General features: G+C 54.4%; 1 protein-coding gene across 4 annotated transcripts in view; it reads right to left on the reverse strand.

The window, feature by feature from the left end:
* Nucleotides 1–23169, reverse strand: part of LOC119093310 (uncharacterized) — a 30223-nt gene extending 7054 nt beyond the window's left edge. Inside the window, exons 1-7 of one of the 4 annotated variants that reach the window (XM_037216254.1) lie at nt 21447–21549; nt 20443–20608; nt 19861–20004; nt 19225–19387; nt 18414–18553; nt 17064–17202; nt 11288–12544 (exon numbers count right to left, since the gene is read on the reverse strand). In XM_037216254.1, coding sequence (XP_037072149.1) covers nt 12095–12544; nt 17064–17202; nt 18414–18553; nt 19225–19387; nt 19861–20004; nt 20443–20603 — 1197 coding nt within the window. In that variant the 5' untranslated portion in view covers nt 20604–20608; nt 21447–21549 and the 3' untranslated portion in view covers nt 11288–12094. Of the gene's footprint in view, nt 1–11287; nt 12545–14612; nt 17203–18413; nt 18554–19224; nt 19388–19860; nt 20005–20442; nt 20609–21446; nt 21550–22949 lie in introns of those variants that run through there. The other 3 variants (XM_037216255.1, XM_037216253.1, XM_037216252.1) reach the window with 3 other exon arrangements.
* Between the last annotated feature and the right edge of the window lie 1223 nt (nt 23170–24392).

Genomic DNA, 24392 nt, shown 5'->3' on the forward strand with positions numbered 1-24392 from the left:
TGCCAGTATTCCGTGCGTCCGACTGATCACGGGTGTCGAACATGGCAACAGAACTGTAAATAAGCATATTTACACTTTTAATATGGTTCCGATTCCAAACCACTACAGCGAAAGGCGACAATCACTTTCATCCATGAGCTGGGGTAGCTGTAGGCCCACGCATCTGAGATAAAATGGCCATCCGCGAAGTAATGGGTTAGAGAAGTACAACTCAGCAGCAGGAAAAGACAGTAATTATTGCAAGCCGCATCTTGGTGGATGCATATAAATTTTACACACGTGTGCATGTCACCCCAATAACGTGTAACGATAACGAGAACCGATTGGATAATATTACGGGGCTATCAGATAGTGCAGCTGGCACAGGACAGACCTCAGTCATTCCGTTGTTTGCATTTTGATACTACGGCTTATTACTCATCTCAATTCCAATATCAATCCTGCAGCCAGCGTTGAAACTCTAGGGATGTGTTCGCAGCTTTACAGCGTTTTACGACATCATCATGGCAATCATACGCCCAACCCGTCTGTCCCGCACTGATAGTACAGTTTGGTTTCTTTCACAACCAGCCAAGTTCCAACACTTTGCGACGAAAACCTTTGGGGTGGATAGAGCAGCGACGAAATAAAAAGCATCGGTAGAGATATTTCGAAACCACCTGTTACATTCTTACTTCGGATTTTAATTGCTGATTTTTCCAACAATCTTTTCGCTATCGTGATTTTTCGTCTGGCCCAGATGATTTCAATGTCATTAGTGTCGTAACTGCAAGCAACAACCACCAAATTCTTTATATTACTTTTGCACTGGTTACAGACTGGTGTAAAACATAACAAAACCCGAGTTTTGTGGGTCAGCTCTCCAAACAATACATTACTGTAAAAGCCTATGAAGGTATCCTTTAAACTTGGGTGGTGTAAAACGGCTATCGAAAATTAACTGAAGGTGCACAAAAAGCAACCAATCACGCTATTCCCACCAAACCCCTACAATCCGAATTTTGAAGGTCATGTCCGCTGCTGGCGATTCCTGGGTCTGTCGCTAAACATAACCCGTGCCATTCGGTCAAACACCCCACACCACCCACAGACATTTGAGGACTTTGATGAATGAGGCGGGCGAGGCCGGTGACACGATCCAGAACCCTCCACCCACTCCGTATTTCTGTCCAATTTCGCCCTGGCCGCGTGGGATCTGCAGCTGACCCTCTGACCAGCGCGCCCCCTGGCGAGCTGACGTCTGGCGACGCGAGGCGTCTGTCCCAACAGAAAGGCTCACCAGACGAACCTGTCGCCAGAGCAGAAGAGGCAGCGGTGTGGACGCGTGCCGGCACACAGCGCAGATCTCAGCCGTCAAGTCGGCCACGTCAACACGGCGCTCAGGCTGATCGAACTGACATCATGCCCCGGCTGGCCAATTGCATGACAAATATGCGTGACCAGTGCATGCAGCTCCGTAATTGTCATTAACGAAACAAAGCAACAGAACATTGATCACAAGCCAGTCATGGAAATGCGCGGCGGCGAAGACAAATGTTGTGCGACTTTTTAATTTCGCCACCAGTACGCAAGAACAAATGAAAACAAATAGCTAAGGTCCCAACATCTGGGGCCGTCGGTATGGGAACAGCACGGAAGCCACGCGACGGTTTCCGATCTTCCGCAGATGGCCAAGACGTACCAGTCCCATTTGGATATTGGCGTCGCATCAAGCACGGGTGTACGAGCACGGACGTTTGTTACGTGATCTCCTGCCCGCTGAACCATCCCATCCATTAGTGCCAGCGAAAACCATAATGGCCCAGAGTGCATGGGAGCAGAGCACGAGAAGCGATAGGCTTCGACTACCATGATTTGTTTGTTGGACATCCGTGGGAGAAGCCCGTGGGTGAATGGCCTTGCCTTGCGTCCGGGCTTTGTATTTTTGATGTGGGGAAGAGTAGTAGTGTATTGGCAAATGCTGTCAAATACGGAATCAGTTTGCTAGTCAGAGGAGCCCACATTGTGAACACACGGTTCGTGCTTCAGGTACAAATAACGAAACCACTGCGTCTTCGGATCAATGGACAATTAATTAGCAATGTGTTCTTGAGTATTTCAATCATATAAGCCAAACAACGACTGATTGACTGGTTTCGCAGCACCAACTTTTTGCGACAGCAGAATCGCGGTGGACGCTCGTAAGGTGCTGCGGCTTTCACAGCAGAATCTCATTTAAACGGATCGCGCGGCTTATAACCAATCGTTCATCACCGCACAAAGTCGAGGCTTCTTTACTTGTCTCGTTTGCTGTCTGCCGAACCTAGAGAAGACTCTGATTCTTGCTTTCTCCGCAGCAAACAATTCCAGCAATACCGGGAAAGTGAGCGGAGCAGACCTTGATTCGCTCATCTATCATTTGCCCCTGCGATACCTCGACAGACAAAGGCTGTGTATTCCGAATTAGGAGCGCAAATCTGACACTGACAAGAGCTTGACTTCACGGCGAGCCACAGCAGTCTAATCGGTCTGCCCACCAGAACGGGCTGAATCACACGGACCGGACGTGTTGACCCTGCTTAGGGGATAACGCACGGCAGGACTCCAGCACCCTGCTGACCTTGGACCAGTCATGCGACGTTGCCAACAGGGCAGTCTAGGCGACTTGTGCACCATATCGAGGATCTCTTGTTAGCAGCCGCTACTGCCCGGCCTTTTATGCGAACGTCGTACGCATTCACAACCAGAACATTCCGCAGCGGTCTCGAATGGTTTTAGATTTTCGGCACTGTTCACACACGATTGCTGCATCCTCCCTGCAAAAGCTCGTTCACTGTAACATTGCTAGCATGTTCAAGAGTTTTGTTTTCGGTTTTGATCGGCGCCGTGAGCAATTCCAGGCAAACTTGAGATTCTCTCAAGCAAGTTACACCACATTGATCGCCTTTCGTGCCAAGCAAAGCACAGGGGCCCTGTGTTGTGGCATCTGCCAAGCACAGCGGCGAAGCGGAGTCAGTCGCCTTTGTTGGGCACACAGGCTGCAGGGACCCGATAACGGGTGCGTCATCTGTGACGGGGACTATTCGGGACGGGGAAGTACACAGATGGGCTTGTCAAGGCGTATCACGTGGAGTCAGGGCGCCGTATCATGCCCCATTGATAGTTGATGCGCATGCGTTTTTTTTGTAGATGCTTAGAAAGTGAGAATTTGACATGTACGTTAAGCTATCGCGTCGCAACACATGGTTCCCACAGCACGCACTCCGGTAGGCTGTAGCAAGTATAGGCGCATCACGTTCGCACTGAGCTGTACACACAACATACCTGCTCCGCAACACTTCCGCGGGTGTCTCTTCAAGGTGTAACCTATTTTGAAAGGAGTAAGACAAGGACCACTAACATCTCATGCCACAGAATGGTGTGCTGCAAACACAAAGCCCTGCCCCCTTTACGCCAGGATCCATTGCCAGCACATCTCACTACATAACTACACGGCATACGATTTAGCAATGGCCGAACGGCTGAACTAGTTAAGCGTCGTAAACCACCGCTCGCTGACTTGGTACTAAAGTCCTCATGCCCTTCGAGTAGCTGCCAGTCTTCGTAGCTTCCTCAGTGTTGGTTCACAATGTCCTGCTGTTACAGGTGTCTGAGATAGTCAGCACATGCCAGAGATATGTTAAGGATTAACATTCCCCGTCCTCTCGTCCTGTTGCTGGCCATGAATGAGACTGAACGTCAGGGCCGTCAGAAAAGAAGTTGAAGCGTCCAAAAATTATCGTCAGATAAACCCCATGTTAGATTGTTGTGGAGAGACAGCCAGTCGTGTCGTTTGTCAGCGTATCAGCATCTGTGCTGCTGCAGCATTCTTTCGAGACTAATATCTTCCCTGCTTGGTCACAGCACCGACACGTATAAAAGCGTCAGTGGGGCCTGCCACGTATGCAGGCAACCGATGAACAAGCCGGGCGCAACGCTTACATGAGCTTGCGCATCACCTCATAAAAGTAATCCCCAGCACTTTATTTTTGAATATCGTTTTAACTTTCCAACATTCCAGATTGAAGTGGCAAACCCGGGTCCGGGTGGGCGGTCTCAGCTCCTCCCGACGGTCACGCAGGGGCCGGGCCCCAACCTCCGCTGGCGGACAGCTCACGCAGAGCCGTGACGTCCCTCGCCGACCGGCGCCGCCGATAAGGCCTCTGTGTCGGCCGCTGACCGATGGGGCGTCGGTGGGCAGCACGTCACCTGGCCGGCCTGACGCGGACAGCCGCCGGTGCCGGCCCGGCCCGCGAGCCACCCGCCGCCGTCCGCGGCCCCCGATCCTTGTTAATGGCTGCCGCGTGTGGAGCCCCACCGCCGTCGCAGGTGACGTCTGTCACGGAGATGCATTGCGGCTTACTGGAAGCGGCGCCGGTGAAGAACTGTGACGGGACTTCGACGAGGCTGCGCCGCTTTTGGGACGTGGCGCCACGGACGGGGCGTAAGGGCTGTTCGTGGGGCATGCTGGTGAGTGTTGCTTGCGGTACTGACTCAGCCGAGGCACTAACGCCGGTACTAACGGTGCTAACGCCGAGGACCAGATCTCAGCATTATCATAAGATGTCCACGGTTCGATTGCCTCATGCACGTACAACAGGGGAATGTCCACAAGCAGGAATAGCATGACTTACCTTGTACCATTTTTATGTTTTACAGATCTTGTCCTAAACCATTATGGCAAACTCGAATGACAGTGCGAGCAAATCTCTTATGTAAGCAGCTTTTTCCAGTCAGCATTCCCGACTGAATCGCAGGTAACGTCTCATGCTCGGCAACATTCCCAGCCGGGGCTATGCCTTCCAAAACATGCTCGCCTTTGGGTGCGCCGGCGCCCCTGACCCAGCCAGCGCTGCGCCGTGTGCGTGTGCCCCTTCGCCCGGCTGGCCCCTCCGCCTGACGCGGCCGGGCCGTCGTGACGGGTTGTTATCACCATCAGCCGCTAATGGCCAATACTGGCCTGATTCGGGGTAAACAGCGGCCGCCGGCGGAGACGGGTGCGGCGCCGGTGGGAGACGCAGCGGCGCCGCGCGTCAACAAACAGGCGTCGGCGGCGGCGACATGGGCTGACTGGGTGCTCTGTCCCGCGCGGCCGGCGCCCCCCGGACCGGGCGTCGGCAGCTGTCGGCGCGAGACGGCCGCCCCTCGGCTCCTCCAGCCGGCGCCGGCGCCACGGCCGGTCACGTCACAACAGTCGGCGCACGCCGCCGGCGCCGACCCCGGCCCCCTCTGGGGCTGCAGCTGCGGCGTGCCTCAGCGCGGCTGACGCGGCTCGCCGGTGTCAGGCGCCATCATAACAGGAGTCACGTCACGGCCTCTGCTCGGCTAGGGCCGCGTTCGCCATTACCAAATTCCGTCCGTAATTTGCAGCATATGACGTCAGAGATGAGTGCGTCACAACTGTTCCTACGACTTGAAGATAGTCGCTTGTGTATGAAGAAGGCGCTTGTGACGTCATAGGTGGCAGCTCAGGGCCCAGTCCCTCATTAACTTATGACCCGAGCTCCGCCCCAAGAGGTGGCATCATAGATACATGCCAGTGGGGAACGCCTTTGTTCAAAATATGGCCACAAGTAGAATCAGCTGATCCAACTCCGTGGATACCTAAAGCGCGCAGGAATTGCGCACCTGAACATTCTTCGAATAACGGTTATTGGCAGGTGACCTGTAGCTAAAAACATCCTTATCGATCACCCTTTCCTCATAAGATCGAGACCTGCCTGTTTGTCGGACAGACAAGACTGTAAACAGCGCATTGGCCGTCGCCATGTGATGCTAGTACATCACCGACAACTTACTTGTTAACAAACGCACTTACTTCGCCTTTCGGCCAAGTAGGGTTTGGAACGTGACGTTAAAGGTAATGAATGGGCTTACCTTGATGTAAGGAAGAGACTTCCATTTGTTTATGAAGAACGGGGCTCAGGTAGGTACTCTGCCAGTGGGGAACGCGGCCCTGGGCAGATCCAGATAAGCGCTAGTTGGGAGTATGTGGGGAGTGGGAACGCAGCCCAAGGAGGAGCCCGGTGTCCACAACCCCTCCAGACAGATAATTACAAATGGGCGTGATGCGTGCCCACCAAGCTTGAGTCACTCCCCCAAGAAAACCCTGGCTGCGCCTCTGGCGAGGAGGACGAGAGGTGCGGTGCAGACAGAAGTGTGTGCTCTGTGCCACCTCATGCCTGCTGAGCTAGATTAACATCAATCTGGGGCGGCGAGAGATATAATGTCGGGACACATGGTTCTGAAACGGAACACAGTATGCTAAATTCGCTGCGTGGACTTAATGCTAACTGAGAGCGTAGCGTATAGTGGGGTCGTAGACCATAATCATCATCATAATTTACTTACAAATCTACACAGTAGTTTGTGTCATTGATATCCCCGAGTCAGCGCCAGTTGCCTCGATGCAAGACGTTCTTGAAATTGTAGCGAATGAAAATGAGACCATGGTCGTTTGAAATCACACGCCGGCATTCTTTAATATTTCTTTATCTCTGGCATTCATTGGAACGGTCTAAACTGAATCGAGTTCTTAATGCAACACCGCTCAACCGCAGAAAACAAAATGCGTGCTTATCGTTGACCAAATGCATTACTTTAGAGATCCACTCAGCACCGCCGTGGCCTCATAACAGCACAGGAAAACGAAAGCATGGGACACTGTCGGTGGTGTTTCACAATGCTGCCCATATTTTGCAAGCCGTTGACTACTTCGGCAGCGGAGTACGAGCACGACTTCTATTCAAGCAAATCAGCTTCGACGGCGAACATGCAAACGGCAGGGAGCGCTATGGTGCTGGATGGTGATCGTGGTGTTTGTTTCTGGGAAAATCTGATAAATAATCAGTTACCCGCGGAAAGCTCGCCGAGAGCCCGACCCCCTGATCATGCAGGGTCAGAGATCATGCATACATTTGCAATGTGTCTTCATAACCTTTTAGATAATCGTCGAAGGGGAAGCGCTCCGTTTCACGAGAGCGAGGCGCATTAAAGGCGGCTGACTTTGCGTGGCAACTGCCGTTAATGCGAGCCCTAATATTCACCAGCACCAGACGGGGCATGCATGGCATGAGGCTGACTCAGTGGGGGACACCCGACCGCAGCCAGGGGACCGCTGCCTGGACCGGCAGTGGGTCGTGCAGGGCGGCTCCCGCGGCGCGCCGGCCGCGCGGGACCGGCCAGACCGGACCGCGGGACCGCCCAGACCGGACCGCGGGACCGCCCAGACCGGACCGCGGGGCCAGCGGACGCTGCTGGTCCTGTTGGAACGTGCAGCCCGGAGTGGGTGAGCCATCTGCTCTGATTTCGCGTATCTCAGAAGGCGTAATAATTAGAACGTGGTTTGCTTGTGGTCATAATTACAACATACTATGAATGCGCTAGTGCTCGTAGGATGAGTGCACTTCCCCGGGCATTCTGATGCAAGTTTCTTACATACCTATTGATAAAAGCCGCGTTTAGTATACAACAGAGCGGATGCACTCCATAGCAAACCGATCTCTCGCATTTCACACACTCACGGATCAACTACCACCGAGTAGCCCTGGCGCATTTCAGTTGCAGCTGCAGTTGCACTTTTCACGCATTCAACACAACAGCGTACCATACAATACCTGCTTACGTACGCATATAAATTACACAGCATGCGAGGCGACAGCACTCTGGAAGTGCCGGCAGCATGCTAGCCCTGGTATCCCTGCCGCAAGTAACGCCACACCCATGCATCTGGTGCAATTGATATGATCGGCGACTTCGCTTCAGGCAGTCCTTCGGATATGGTCGAGCAGAATCCATTCCAGTCGTAAAAAAGGGCGCTCAAATGTAGATGCCAGCACATGATATCCAACTGGGTAATTTGTCGGACATCACAGAAAAACGCATACACGTAAAACTAGCTGTGCGGGCTGTGGTCACAGCGTCTGCATTCGTAGCCGGATTACAGACGCCAGATGGCGCAGCCTGAGCGTCGGATGCAAGCCATCCCATGACGAGCCGGAACAGGATCTCAAATGGCCCCTGGTTATCTCGATATCGGCCCCAGGCTGGGAATAACGGTGTACGGTGGCCAGCATCTCACCGGCCCCCCGGGAATGTCGTGAGCCTGCGCATTACACACCTGCGTGAGCGTGCGCACCCAGGAGACCAGGGGCACAGCTCGCACGCAGACGGGTGTGAGTCGAAAGCTGGGTGCTCGGGGAGCTCAGCGCGCTGACGAAGCGGCGCTTTCAACCAGACAAAGATGAACTCTGAGCAACGCACTTTGCGGGCTATTTCCAGTCAATTGGGCATTGCACTACAAAGTAATTTCTGATTCACCCTCGTAATCGTGTTTTCATGCCACGCTATGAAGATCACACAGACCCCAAGTGGTCGGCGCATATCACACGGTTCACCTGGCACATGAACACAGGCAAAAGACCGATGAGCTGCCCTTTCGACCTCGGAGCCTCTCAGAACCGCGTCTGAGCCTATGTCCGAGCAATTATGACACCTTTCTTCAGGCCCAGCTGCCTGGGTCCGTGACTCCAGCTGCGGAATCATCAAAGCACGGCCGACCCGGGCGGGCTCACCGCAGGCTCAGCTCTGCATTAGATGCGCCGCCGCTGTCTCCAGCGATCAGCGCTCATCTGGAGACGGCCCACGACTGCCAGCAGCGCAGCTCTCCCAGCCTGCTACGGCTCTCCTGACTGCGCAGCTCTCCTGCCTGCGCAGCTCTCCTGACCTCGCAGCATCCCTGAATGCCCGGCTCTCCTGACTGCGAAGCTCTCCTGACTACGCAGTTCCCGTGACTGCGGAACTCTCCTGACTGCGCAGCTCTCCCGGCTGCGCATCTCTCCTGATTGTGCAGCTCTCCCGGCTGCGCAGTTCTCCTGACTGCGCGGCTCTCCTGACTGCGCAGTCCTAGGGGTGCCGGTAGTGTAGTGGTTAACGCGTCTGCGTTAACCACTGCGCATCTGGGAAACCAGAGGTACGGGGTTCGATTCCCCGCGGTGCCCGCCCTTCCTGCCAGGGTGAGAGGCAGGCGACGCCATATAGCCTCAGCAGCTGAGTGCGTGCGTGCGTAAAACCCCAATGACGTGACGTGCGCAGCCTCCTAGCTGCGCATCTCTCCTGACTGCACAGCTCTCCTGACTGCGCAGCTCTCTTAATTGCATAGCTCTCCTGATTGCACAGCTCTCCTGACTGCGCTCCTCTCCTGACGGCGCAGCTCCCTTGACTGCACAGTTCTCCTGACTGCGCATCTCTCCTGACGGCGCAGCTCCCTTGATTGCACAGTTCTCCTGACTGCGCAGCTCTCCTGACTGCGCAGCTCTCCTGACTCGCTCGTAAGGACCCGGAAGAGCGCCTTCGGTCGGCCGCCTGGCCGGCTGCTGATGTTTGTCCGCTCATGGGTGTTCGTTTTCCCGACGGACCGTGACCATGCGTAGGAATGCACAGCAAGATGACCACAGGGGAAATGCATTGCCATCGCTTATTTTGTTTGTTGCATCAAATTATCTAGGCTCAGGCTTTTCGGCTTTGGTCTGCTAACACAAGAAAAATCCGGGCGCCGCGCCTTAGCGAACCGCCAACACTTGGGTTCATTTTAGGCCAGCGTGTTGTCCTGCACATGCGGGCACCGCGCCTTAGCGAACCGCCAACACTTGGGTTCATTTTAGGCCAGCATGTTGTCCTGCACATGTAACAATGATAAATCCCGCATATCTAACAATGACACATCTTGGAATGCCACAACGTCAAATCTAGCAAATCTAGCAAATAAATGCGATGTTCTACTCTTATCAGTATGATCTCGGACTGCGATCGAGGGGGAGGGGGCACTAACCGGGATGGGGACCATTACGTCATCGCGTCAGCAGCAGTGGTCTGACCAATGATAAGCACGGAAGAAACCGCAATATCTTCCACGCCTGGTTGTTCACTGTTGGCGCACAGACAGCAATCACCGACCAGCAGCTGAGTCAGCGCAGGTAAGCGGCTTGCTGCCGGCCTCAGAAGCTTACCCATATCGTCCGACCGGGGCGATAACTGGCTGAGTCCGACCACACCGCCCAGCGCGGCGCCGGGGGAGCCCACAGAGGCGGACAGGCAGCTGCTGAGCTCTCTGGGGACGCGGTGCCTCTCCACGTCAGATGACCTGTTTCTGTTTGGAGTCGATGTGCTGGCTGTGCCGACGCCTGGTACAAGGGCTGCTGGGACAGCGTAGCTGCTGGTCTCTTCAGAGTGGTGTCTATGGTCGTCATTTATCTAGCAATCGTCATGGTGGTGTAAGTGACATTATCGTCTCGTCTCAAACAGATTACAGCTTCCGAAATCAGCCAGATGAAACTTACAAACATTACCACCGCCGCAACTTCAGTGAAGTATGACGCTTTACAGCAGCTGCGCACCATAGAACCACACGCGTTGCCAGTTGGTTGCCACAAGGCCTTAGCGACCACACATTATACACCACCACACAGTGTGCCGATGCATCACGCACATCAGTACACACATCATACACAATACACCGCGCACGCTGAAATGACCACCAGGTAGTCATCAGCAGGGCCACACCGCTGACAGCAGCAGCTCAGCACGGGACCGCGCCGCGACCGCCGGCGGCCCGCACCGGACGCCGCTGACCTGCTGATGCTGAGATAACCAACGCGCAGCGCGTCCCAGCCCGACGTTAATTTGTCGGCCGATTTACGACGAGTTCTGGGCGGCAATAAACGGGTCCACTCAAGTCAAACCCATTGAATCGCGGCCGATCGCGGTGCCCTCGAACAGGGTGGTGAGATGGACATCGACGTTGGCCGAACAGTGATGGATGCAGCGGGAGATCAGGACATAAAAGGGGTGGGAGGGAGGGTGCGGGACATCACCTCCAAACCATGCACAGACTGCACGCGGTAACGCTCGAAGATGGGCCGATATGTGCGCGGATAAGGAGGCTAATTATGCGTAGCAAAGGCACGCCCTGAGAAAGGCGTGCACATCGCCAGATTTATTAGCGCGCCGCGGCCATCATATCCCCTTTATGGAGCCCGGTCGGACCACCGGCGCAAAAACTCACATAATTACCGCAGGCGTCAGATGGCTGTTTGATAGGCGCAAACCGGTGTGGGGAGCACAGACGCCGCGATCAGGATTTAGTCGTCCCGGTAAGACAAGCCCGCCGCCCGCTGCGCGCTCCGAGAGGCGCTAGCTGCGCCGCTAAGCCGTCCCCCGCCGCCTGCGAAAGCCGGCCGAACCGGCGCCAGTGCACGCTTGACGCAGCCGGGCCGGCTCGGCCAGGTGTCCGGCTCTTGTTCCAGCGGGGCCAGGGTGTCAGCAGGGAGGGACGCGGAGGTGTCGGGCAGGCGGGAACATGTCGGCGAGTCTTCGGGGTTGTGTAATTACACCTTGGCTACGCTCAGCGCCCATTGCACATCATGTGACATCACTCTGACCCGGCTGCGCGCCACTCAGCACCATTTGCGGTGTCTAATGGGTTAATGAAGGAACGAACGGGACATGGCGACGTCTTATGAACGCCATTCACCACGTGACGTCGAAAGAGTCATGCCAAATAAACGGTTCCGGTTCCAGAACGGTTGGAATGGGCAATGCCGCGCAAAGCTGATTGCGCACGGAACAACAGAGTTGTTAAGGAATACCATTAATGCCAATTATGCAAAACAGCGGGAAGTGGAATGATTACAGATGTGCCCATCGCTTAATCATTTAAAAGTGTCTCATACCCGGCTGTTATCGTGCAGATTGCCGTGCAGACCTACGGCTCGGCACGGCCTTGCCGACGTACCCACGACTCGATGCATTCAAATGGACAGGTCGAAGACCGTGCTAACGGACCGTCATCAATATCCGCGCCCGTTCTGATCATATTCCCTGCACATCAACCATGCGACGACGGTTACTAAACCACGGAACGGACATGCACTTGAAACAAACAAACATTTAGGGTTCGCGATCCAGATCTCGTCATCAGAATGTCCTTGGGGTCTGATACATGCGGCCTAGGGATAAAGACTCACAAATGCCATCAGTGACTGCCATAAATGTCACCATGCCACACTCTGACATAGTTTTAGGCCTGGCCAAAACCGCAACGTACACTGTGCGGTGCGGTGAAGTCAAGGCAGTCGACTAGCGCCCGTCGAAGGCGTCCCTGCCGCTGCCTGTCCCGCATCCCAGCGGCTGTATCGAGCGGCGCGTGTGTACTCGCCCCAGGCGTCACGGCGGCGCGCTCCCAAACGTGCCCGACCGGCGCCATCCAGACCACGCCGAGACCCCGCACCCGCCGCCCGAGGGCGAGCTGACGTCCCGCAGGCAGGGAGGGGCCGGCCGCTAATGAGGACGTCTCATCGGGAGTGTCCACTCCACGGCGGCCCTCCGGCCATCGATTGCTGGGAGGGTGGAGCTGGGCAGGGCGCCCGGCGGCGGCCGCCTGTGAACAGTGCGGTCCGGCTCGGCCGCGGCCACCTGGAGGCGGACCTGGGTCCGCGCGGGGGTCCGTCATCTTGACAGCGCTTTGCATCTGCGTCCAAAACAAACGTAATGTCAGCCGAAGTGCTCGGCGATCATAGTGACGTTAGACAGCTCGTGCAGGTTTAACGATTGAACGACGATTCCACTGGGATTTTTTTTTAACGTGCTCTCGTTCGCTTTCAGTCAGCATATTGTGAATCGCAGTTCTTCTATAGCCAGGCGGAGTTGCACAAGTGTTCCGAAAAATCACCGGTTACACTGTTCCTACACCTATCACTTTATCTACCACCATGCAAATCCACTCTGTGTTAACTGAGTTTCGTATCTCTGTCCGGGTACTCTGGCGCCTGATGTTTGGCACGATCCCTTCTCTCCTCTATGTGACAGACCAAATCACCAAGTCGCTAAAAAGCATTAACCACGACAAACCACACATCATTCGAAAGTCCAGAATTTATCTTCATAAATATAAAATATTATGAAGGCATTGTGAACCTGCCACTTCAATGCCACTTCAATGTCACCCCAGTCAAGCTCGGGGAGTCCGGAGTCCGGCCAGGAGCACCGCTCTGTACACAGCCGTGACCATCGATCGCCGTTCCCAGAGCTAACACTGTAAACGGCGACCAGTTCGACCAACCGCCGCGACCCAGCGCGGCTGACTTTCCAAACAAGGATCCAACTCGACCTCCACGGCCCAGTGGACCGGGATCGGACGCTACGGTCCGGTCGAATGGTCCCGGCTCGACGCACAATCAAGTGGCTACTCAGACTGTCGTCTCCCTGGCGGTTAAAGCTCGTTTCCCTGCGACTTATGAGGCGTGAAGATGGCTGCGCTGGGAAGCTGAGCGGTGATTGCCTGATGTACTTTCAGGAACACACTCTCAGTCCTCCACCGGGAGAAGAGCCGCGAACTAGCGGGAGACGGGCACGGTTCCAACGCACGCGTAGCGGAGGTGGGGCCCATTTCCCAAAAATCATTCAGAGTTCTATCTACGCTCGCGTATCGAGGCGCGGTGAGCGGCGCCGCTCACGCCCCGTTGGCTGCGACGGCCATAGGCTTGATGGGATGGCCAGCCATCGCGGCGAAACTGCTGATGCTGGATTCCCGAGTCGTACCGACATTCGGGCGGCACCGGGGACCTCTCAGCCGCCGGCAAATGTCGCTGGTAAAATTGGTCACTGGGAGTTTGTGTAGCGGAATGGACGCTGGCGCGGATCATGCTCCGCTGGGATGACTTATTTGTACGCGGTAGGCGGTTACGGGGTTTATTTCATTTCATATTTTCGACGGGTGCGTTTGAAATTTTACTGGCGAGTGTACTTCACTAATCAGAACGACGTCAGATGGACGAACCCTTCGCCGGTCTGTTGCTACACAATACTCCTCGTAAATACCCGAGCATTTATTTGTTCAGAGGCGGACGTCACATTAGTCAGTGCTGATTATGGGCGGCTGGCTGAAAATAACGACAGCACTTACCCGTCCGCCAGCCCTAAACACGGCGCACCCAGCGGCGTCGCCTCTTGCTAGCCAAGCCCTCAGATGACCGCCATGGGCTCTGTTTACCTCAGAATCGGCAAATGGGAACACAGCGTCCCGAGCCAATGACAAGCAAACGTAGTCGGCAGGATGGGGCTTCAATGTCAACACCCAGTACCACGCATCTGACCGTCAAAGTCCATGGAACGAAACCACTGTCGCCCGTCCACCGAGTCGAGTCGGACGTCACGATAAACGACAGTCAGCGAAAGATACACAGGGTGGGATCAACCATTAAAAGGCGTTCAGTATCCCGCCTGAGAGACGCATCTGGCGGCGCACAACGTCGGGCGAGGGGAAGGGGCCGCTCTGCCGGCATTGGGGCTTTACGACGCACTCAGCTGCTGAGGTCCCATGACGCAAGGGAGTCACTCCGCTCCGTCCCGTAGGAAGACCACCACAGACGACGGAGTTAGAGCTAACCGCAGCATCAGCATCGCCCGCGGCCAGCCTCGAGGGTGTGACAGACGCATTACGCCGTGGTCGGGAGACCGGACCCCGCGACCCAACAACGCCTGTGGACGAGCGGTGACTCACGGCCTCGGTCGGGGCCGCTACGATCACACGAGAAGGAAACAAACCGTCAAGTTTTATTAGAAATGTATAAAGTAGCACCGCCGAGATGCACCGAATCGCTCGCAAAAACAACAACAAACATGGGAAGACAACGGAAGATGGACTGCGGTGACGCGCCGGCGCAATGTCACGGCGCAACAATGTCACGACATGACATGACATGACATGACAATGTCATGAGTATTTGCAGGTCTGGCCGGGTCATGACAAAATAGCAAGCACTTCCCATCAAGACGCTCCACGCTGGTCCCCGAAGCAAGCACAGAAAACGAAACACAGGTGCACGGTGAGCTGGAGACAGCTCTCCGAATGCAGTAAATATGCCTGGAAACCAAACGCCAGCACGACAGGCTCTCTCTACAGCTAACACAGAAAGGGCGAGGGCAACACTCGCTCCCTCTGCCATCACCCGCATTATGCCGACATCGTAACACACCCACACCCGTGAGCTAGCTGCCGCAAGGATTCCGACCCGTTTCATTACGTCTCTCATAGCATGCCCTGGCCGGCATGTCAAGCTGGGAAAACCCAGTGAGGAAAGCAGGACATACAGCACATGATATGCAGCGACAGGTGGCAGAACACACAACAATAACAAATTAAGGAGTGATGAGTATTTAACGTACCTGACACAGAAATTAACGCCATCACCGAGTTAAACTCGTACACACGAGCTACATGACGTAACATATGAAATCTACGACAGCTGGTCACCAGAACAAACAGCAGTCATATATAGGATGAAGGGTATATAACGCACCTCATAAATCAAACGACACCATCAACGATTACTTTTCGAACACACGAGTCAAAAGACAACGGGTGCCCGGCTGACCAATGCCTATTCTTCGCATAAATAAAAAGAGAGCGCGGTACGTCTGAATTTGAAGACAAGTCGAACACCGATTTCCACTGACCCTGAACGCATCAAGCACATTTATCGAAATTGCAATTCCGCAGCAGCACCATTCTACCGGCCCTGCTCGTCTATGAATGCATAAAACAGAATATAAAACAATAATATCCCTGACAGTCATTGGACCTTACGACGCACTCAGCTGCTGAGGCTAAATGGCGTCGCCTGCCTTGCACCCTGGCGGGCAGAAAGGGCGGGCAACGTAGGGAATCGAACCCCGTACTTCTGGTCCAACAACATGCATGTCAGGGATGGAATAGCGAGATGAACCTTCCTTCATTTCAAATATAAAGAGACCTTACACTGAGATGCAACAAGAATCTGACCACCCTGAGACCAGCATATCTCGGAGGGATCAAAGTGCACGTAAGTCGGATAGTGCTGAAGCTGGCGCGCAAGTCGGATGTGGTTTGTGATCAGCTGACAAGGCGCTCTATCCGTGCCGGACAACCGTGCACTCGGAAAATTTGAGAACCACACACGATTTGCGCGTCCTTTCACACTATCTGAATGACGGGCGTTGGGGGCATTCCAGCCATCAATGCTACATCAATGTTACATATCTTCGCGGATCCGCTCACCAGAAGTTCAGAGTGCCGCTGTAAACACGAACACCGTGCTATGCACAGTTGCTTCGTGCTATGCACAGTATTCGTCACGTTTCTTGCTTTTGGGTTCGATCAGTAACGTGCCAGAAGCCCGAAATAATTTAGAAATGTTTCCTGATGATCACGAGCAAGGCCACAAATCGCTGACGACAATGCAAATCAAAACATGTGCAGACCAAGACGTTTCAGCCCATAAAGTTAACAACTACGCAACGTGCACTGCAAAAAAAACATCAAATGAAGGTAACTGTGCCCCTGAGTTAATGGACGGGAGCTGTGAGTATCTGCGTTCAACATGTGTACGTGGAGGCAACGCTTATAAACTTGCGATACTGCAAGACGGGTGTACCGCCAAACGCCTCGCTACTGACCCGAGTTTGCGGGAAAGGCCACTGTTTTAAGAGCCGAACCAGAGCTTGCGACCGTACCACTGCTTAAGTCACTCAGTCGTCCTGCTGTCTTCCTGAGCCTTTCCATAAAATCCCGTCAGAATTTCCTCCCTTGTCTCTGCAACCACACTCTGCCGCCACACCGCCACGGTGTCATCTATCGAACGACGATGCAACCACTGCTTCCCCCAGCGGCCGCAGGATGGCGCGCCAATCAGCTCGCAAGCCCAGCACCACACATCCTTTATCAGCAGCCACCAGAACGTGATGGCCTTGCGTCGCACGTTAGACGTCCACGGCACGAAGCGCGCATGCGCGCACGTGCGCACGGCTACATAGAGCAGAAAGTTCCCCAACGCCCGTACGGCAGCCCCCACCCAGTCGTCTCTCCAGGCAAGATTGTACAGCCATCGCATGGCCCAGTACGTGAGCCGCGACCAGGGCCGGGTGGGAACATGATGGCGGGCGGGGAAGGCCAGCCGCCAAGCGAGCGCGCGATACGACAGGTTGTCGCACGGCGGCACGATCAGACTCACGCCCTCCAGCATGGCGTTGGACATGGGCACGAAGCGCGGGTGAGCCGGCAGGTCCGCCAGCAGCGGCCACATCACGAACTGGAGGATGGCGTCCGCGCGACGCCGCGCCGTCGCCAGGTCCGGGCCGCACATGTTCAGGCTGCGGAAGGGCGTGATGTCAGAGACCGTACGAAAGGGGACACTGTTGGAGACTGAACACGACGAGAGGACTCCAACGTGGAGCACGCACGACGCTACAACTGGCGGAACACGACGTCACAACTGGCGGGACACGACGTCACGACTGGCGGTACACGACGTTACGACTGGCGGTACATGACGTTACAAGTAGCGGTACACGACGTTACAACGGGAAGTACCCGACGTTACGACTGGCGGTACACAACGTTGCAACTGGCGGCGCACGACGTACAGCTGGCGTTACACGACGTTACGACTGGCGGTGCACGACGTTACGATTGGCGGTACGCCAAATCATGTGTAGTCGACTACCTTACCGTCATAGCATGTATGCGTGAGACAAAATCCAAACCTTGAAGTACTGCTCTTGGCAGGTTGTGCAAAATAAATGCTCCTCATTCATAGCACCCAAAGTCCTCGGGTTAGCCTATGAGTGATGGGTAGACATCCATTAAACAAAACTCTACGGTGAGCGCGCGGCGAAAGCTCCCCTTCTCCAGCGCGGCACGGGTCAGCGCACTCCGTTCATTTGCTCATTTTGGGCCAAAACCGCTGCTGCCATCCAAGTTGCGCACTGCTGCAGCTTCATGCTGAGTCACCCGTTCCAACAAGCCCACTTTCCGTGCCCCACAGCTGGCCAGGTGGGGCGTGATTCGGCACTCCGCACGACAGCACGGCAGGTACACCAATCAGCCGGCTCCCACTTCCGCCCCTCGGGGGTGAGGTTATTGGCACCACAGGCCACCAGAGCTTCGCACGACAGCGCGGCAGGCGCACCAATCAGCCGGCTCCCACTTCCGCCCCTCGGGGGTGAGGTTATCGGCACCGCAGGTCACCAGAGCGGTACGCCCAACATTCCCTGACGGCGAGAGCACCAACACCGAGCCACGAAATCACTGGCTTTGTGTGAGCCATAGGAGCCAGTTCCACATTTGGTCATGCCCACCAGTGGTGGTGTGAGCAACCTCTCGAGAGGGGAGGGGGAGTGGGCGTCACCGAGAGGCGACATCATCCACCTGCCGGCGTCACCGGGGAAAACACGCGCCTTCCAATGACTCCTGGCGGTCTGGCTACCTGCCGTTAGATCGCGGCACCCTCTCATTTGGGACCCCGAGTGATGACGCTACCATCGTAAGATGACGTCGCCCATCGGATGATGGCATCACCCACCTGTCGGGGATGCCGAGCCGGTAGCCAACGCAGCGCCAGAAGTGCGCCAGACCGTCGAGGTAGCCGGGCCGCAGCAGGAGGCCGGTCTCAGGGCCCTCCCGCAGCAGGGCGTACCCGCAGAACGCCCACTGCGTCAGCACCTGAGGCGGCGTGGCAGCGCCGTCAGCTGCCCACACGAGCAGAGGTGGACACAGGCAGCGTAGGGGGACACGAATGTGAGTGACCACCACCGTCTTTACGGGCTGAAGACTAGACGAGGAAGACCAGATACGAGTCGCGAGTTCACCACTTGGAAGAAGGCAAAACAGACGGCGAACAAGCGCGCTGGGAGTTCGGACATCGCCGGGCGCCAGACATGGAACACGCCATATGTAACAAATCTGCACGGCATACGACACACTGACGCCCCTTAGGCGTGATACGGCTATATTTAACTACATATAGGACTACCCACGATCCTCCTACGGCCAACACAAGGCTGGAGAGGCTGCTGTAACAAAGGTGACCGCTGAATGACGCAAGACCGCATCACACTCCGGGCACAGCAAGCGAGATGGTGTGGCAAACAGCACTGTTGATGAGCCGGCGCGGTGCAGCCTCAGCCCACGAGCACGGCACCACACCTCCGACCCATGGACCGCGGGCGCGATACGCGACACCGACGGCATCAAGGTCTGTGTACGGCGACTAACTACAAACGGCGTGTCACGCTACACCGCTGAGCGTGACTGCAGCACCCCCCCCCCCCCCCCCACACACACAACGTTGACCACGCGCAGCCGCCAGTGACGACCCGCAGTGTCGCACTTACCATGTCGTACTGGGAGGGCCTGCCGGCGCCGGCGGCGGCAGCGTGGCGAAACGCACGCGAGTGGCGGCCGTCCACCGTCCGCATCCGACGGCCGGAGCGCTGCTCGGTGTGGAACACGTCCCCGCGGTACCAGCCGATCACCATGCGTACCGTCTCCAGGTACCTGGGGTACAGAAGATGGTCACACGTGCTGGGGACACGTCCCGGCGGTACCAGCGATCACCAGACCTGCGGCCTCCAGGCATCAGGGTGCAGCCAGCAGTCACGAATGGGAGCGCACCCTGAGCTGCCAGTCAGGCAGCATACCATGCTCTCCAGCCAGCTCGGCATTACAGTCACAGCTCATCACATGTGACCACAGCCACAAATACAACTACCATCGGTGCCGTTCGCCGTCGTCTGCCGCATCAAAGACAAACTCCATCAAACAATAGATATTCTCACACAATAGCTACGAGGCATCGCAAATGCACACAAATCATCAAAAGCAAACATTGCATTTGTTTCAAAATGTACTCAACAATTTGAATTTAATGACAGCAACATAATCTGCCTGAATGATTCAGTCCTCAATACACCAAAACTGATAGGCTGACAGCCTTTACAAAGACAAGGCCAGTTGGGCAACTGTCGGACCTCAGGAAGGCAGTCTCTCTGGTGGCTGACTTGCCGCTGTCAATGAGCACACTCAGGATGGATGGCACATTGAGGATTTGCAGAAGCCCCACCAGGTGCAGCATCATCAGTGTCAAACAGTTGTGATGAAAACACTCCTGTCCCCTGAAAAAGCCAGCCATGTTATCATGGTTACACTGACATTGTATGTGAGAAAGACTTCCTCACTCAATGTCTGAGGCAGTGAGTGAAGGGGCCAAACACAGATGCCACAGAATTGTAGCTAAATGTTATTGAAAACAATGCTGCATGACAACAAGCACATGATGCCTGAGATGTAGATGATAGATGGATGTAACAAATGTGACCTACAAAAACACTATGTACATTTTCACCAGTGCATGCCAACACCACCATTACATTTTTACTGAAGGTATTACTATCTATGTACTCTAATGTAAAGCACCATAGACATGCTTGATGTGAGAAAGATCTAACATCGGTTTTATGGAAAGATACAGCACATGTCATAATAAGTTGCAAAGTTGAGGTAATTCACCACACATGTACACCATGCAGTAGCCTGCATCACTCTATCCTCACCTTTTATAGAGTGTTTCATCAAACCAAGAGGGCCTGGGCCGGGCTGTGGCCGAGTGATCTGCTGGCTCCGTCATGCCATTGGTTAGCAGATGGTGGATGTATTCTGGCGGCTTGCGCATGCGCAGACGCTGCCATGAGTCTGAGAATGGCTGCTCAGCCATGGCTCCTGGTGAAGGTTGTGCAGGGTGATTGCAAAGAATGATACAACTGAGATACACCACTAGTTCAAGAAATTACAATAAAACTTGATGACCAACAGTCTGATCTTTTGCAAAAATATGCAAATGCAAGTATCAAAAAACAATATAGTCAGATAAGCCACATTATATATGTGACTGGTCTAAAGGTAGCATTGAACCTGAAATAATGCTAAAACTTGTGGGAATACTGTTTTGTGTTTTAATAGCACCATCAGCCCGAGGCCCCTTAAAAGCATGATGGTTTATTGCAATGCCTGCTTACCCTTCCAGAATTAAATGGCTCAATGAACCCTACTACCCTGGCTAATATGGAGTCAGCCTATCACTGAATACAAATCTGGCTAATATGGTGTCAGCCTATCACTGGATACAAATCTGGTCAAACACACTAGATAGCATCACATGCTTACTGCACCAAATATTATGTGGTTCTCTTACTAAGTTCAGGTCAAAATTAGTACTAAGAGCCAAGTACTAGCAATCCATATCACATTTTCTGCACAAGATTTGCACCCTAGCAAAGGAAAACACATAATATGAGATATGCACATTCATGGGCATTTGAATATGAGGAAATTATCTTATCATCACTTCAGGCATGCCAACCAATGCATATTAATACTTTGACTAGGTAAACATGACCACTTTCATATAACCTATCAAAAGAAGCAAACACCACCACAACACTCGAACGCGGAAGTATTTTTCCCGAAACACGTGAGCTTCGTCCGCACCTTGCAGTCACAACGCTTCGACCCAAGTGCATGGACTTTCTCTAACCCAACCATTTTGTTCCGAACTTACCTCAGCCCGTAAGTGTTTGGATAACAGGCCAGCCAGCCCGGCCCAGGCATCAGCAGTCCGCGGGACTTCGCGGTGCCGTTTGTTTTTGCCTCCGGCAGGTCAAAGAAAGTAGGCCGCTGATGCAACTGTCGCAGTACCGCTAACCTCGTAACTGGGAGTGCTACCAGATCAGGGAAAAAACAGTGCTGCCAGTTTAAGTTTTCTATGCCAGGGATTCTTGTTGGTTTTGGAAAAATAGTTCACTGACTTCGTTACTCTCACAGATTGCAACTTAGGAGTCATAAGCATAGATGTAACCGCTGATGGACATGTCTTACCTGCTGAAAATGACTTATGCCCATCTCCAAAACTGGGTGCAAAAAAGGCTTTAAGCACAAGCGCGCCAGCGGGAGTTTACCGGGAGTAACTGGTGTGGCCATTCGATACACACACTGAGGGCATGTATAAGCTTATACAGGTCGCGTCTCTTCGAGCACCCAATTCTCACATGGAACCACAAACGGAGAATTTTAGCACAGTCAAATTGATTCAAACGCGACGCTACAGAAGCATAAGCAAGCAGAGAAGGTAAGATGAAGTGTTCGGAAACCGCACAGGCGTAAACAGACATTTAAATTTACCATCAGTTTACCATTGTGTAGAAAGCATCAGATTTGTGTCAACCTGTTTGACGCAAGCATTTTCTTCCGGAAACTTTTGCGAACAGGCACTGACGCGTTTACCGACAATGTACGTTGCAGGGAGCTACTAGCCAATTACACAATGGTATTAAATTTTGCCTTTGGTCGCCTCGGCGCGAAACTAGACCTTCCTTACCCTTTCAGTGATGAAGGTATACCCTGCAGACACATTCCAACTTTCAGCACACTTAGAAAGGCTGCTGGACGCGGGAAGAGAAGAGGAGCGGCTTGACTCTGGGACCCTCTCCGCTGCGCTCCATTTTTGACCATCCTTGCATTCAGAACACGACTTCAGGAGAGGCTGAATCTGTTTATTCCAATATTACTATGCCGGTGACTGGCTGCACCTATGCTTACGAAGGTGAACTGGGATTTCCTTCACAGATGGCATGAAAAAGGCTAAGACATGAAGGAAATCATTTCAGGGCACTTTCCGTCTTGACCCAGCTTCGGAGGGTAGGTGGTCTATCTTGAGATCACTTCGCTTCCTTTCTCTCTTTAAAGACTAAAATTGTTGCCTCAAAAGAAAGTTCGTGACTTCTAGTAAATTTGGAAGAATACCGTGGAAAACAATTTCATTCACCGTCATTGAGAAATTTACCATCATTCGTACTCACCTGATTCAATGCTCCATTGCACGATATCCAATTGCGAGCCACACATGAACACCAAAACGGCCATTCCTGTTTTGTCGTCCGTGGACAATAGTTAGTTTTATCTTTTATTCTACTGGTATATGTCACAGACTCTAATCCCGGAGGTCATGCGAGCCGGGTATTTGACCAGCCGAAATGTTAATCGACCGTCCAGTTCCCAGGCTCACCTACACGGACGAACCAGGCACAGCCTCCTGCGATAAAAATTTCGCTTCAGCTATACTCCCGCTTGGCTCTTGATGTTCAGAACCAGATTCTTCACTTAATGTCAAGACTGGGTCATTCACGTGAATTTATGTCCCACTCCCTACGCCAAGCACATTGGCCACAGGGACACGGCAAGATGGCTGAACACGAGCCCGCTCCACTGTCCGAGCGAGCCGGCCGGATTCCCCCTCTGTTGTGTACGGTCGTCCAGGCCCGTCGCCGTCGCTAGTCGGCCGGGATCCCCTTCCTGCTGTTTACGGTCTCCTCCAGGACCCCCCCCCCCCCCCCTCCGCCATTGGTCGACCTCGGACTTCGCTCAGGTGAACGGCGCGGAGCGGGCGCTGCGCACTATCCTGAGGGGCCTGTTTGTGATACTGCGTACATGCGGCGTGGGTCGGAGGGAGACAACAAAGCATGGGGGTTGCTTGGAGAGAGGACATTGGAACAGGCGGGGGTGTTAAGCTACCCAGGGAGAGAGGTGAACCCAAGTCACGGGTCGAGGGGACTATTCAGGGTTACCCAGGCATCCATGACGCCATAATAACGTCATTCAAATTGTGTTGTGCGGTCGCGCGGGGCGGAGGTGCCCGGCGCGTAGAGGCACCAGAGCCGCACGAGCTGTGCAGCACGAGATGTATTGTTGCCGGCGCTGACGGCGGCGGCGGCCGCCATCCTGGGTGGCGTGAAGGGGCGCGGACTAGGGTCAGCTGCTCAGTCTTGTCAATTCTGTAACGTTTGGTTGTACCGTCGTGCTGTACCGCATAATTTAGTATTCGAATCGTAATTCAAATACAAGCTATTCCGGCACTATGGCGACGGGTGTTCCGGACCCGTGTGTGCAAGCCCCTGTGATGACCAGCGGGGTGACGCTGGCAATTAGTCTACAAGCGACTACTTCTGCTCACACTAGCTGCCGCCGCTCACCAGCCAGCAGCCGCAGCACCGACATTCGATGCTCGCCTCATCCTCGAGTACGACGGGACCGGTGATGACGTGAGCTGGATGACGCGTGCGGAGCTGCTGTGCCAGCTGAAGGGGGTGGCCGCCGAGTCGGTCATACCTCTGCGCCTCGCCGGCGGCGCGTTCCACGTCTGGTCGCAGTTGCCGGTGACCGACCGCTGCTCCCTGGAGGCTGTGCGGGGCGCACTAAACTCCGCGTTTGCCCTCGATCAGTACGCCGCCTACGAGATGTTCGCCACTCGACGACTGATGCCGGTTGAGGCGGCTGACGTGTTCCTGGCCGACCTCCGGCGGCTGGCGGTCCTGTTAAGTGGGCTGCCGGAGCGCGCGCTGGCCTGCGCGTTCGTCGCGGGGGTGCCGGACGCCGTCCGCCAGACCATTCGCGCCGTCTCGAAGGCTGAAGGATTGAACCTGACCACCGTCCCGGCTCGTGCTCGTGCCTT

This window comes from Pollicipes pollicipes, unplaced genomic scaffold, assembly GCF_011947565.3.
Source record: "Pollicipes pollicipes isolate AB1234 unplaced genomic scaffold, Ppol_2.1 Scaffold_4002;HRSCAF=4701_pilon_pilon_pilon, whole genome shotgun sequence".
Taxonomy (NCBI): domain Eukaryota; kingdom Metazoa; phylum Arthropoda; class Thecostraca; order Pollicipedomorpha; family Pollicipedidae; genus Pollicipes; species Pollicipes pollicipes.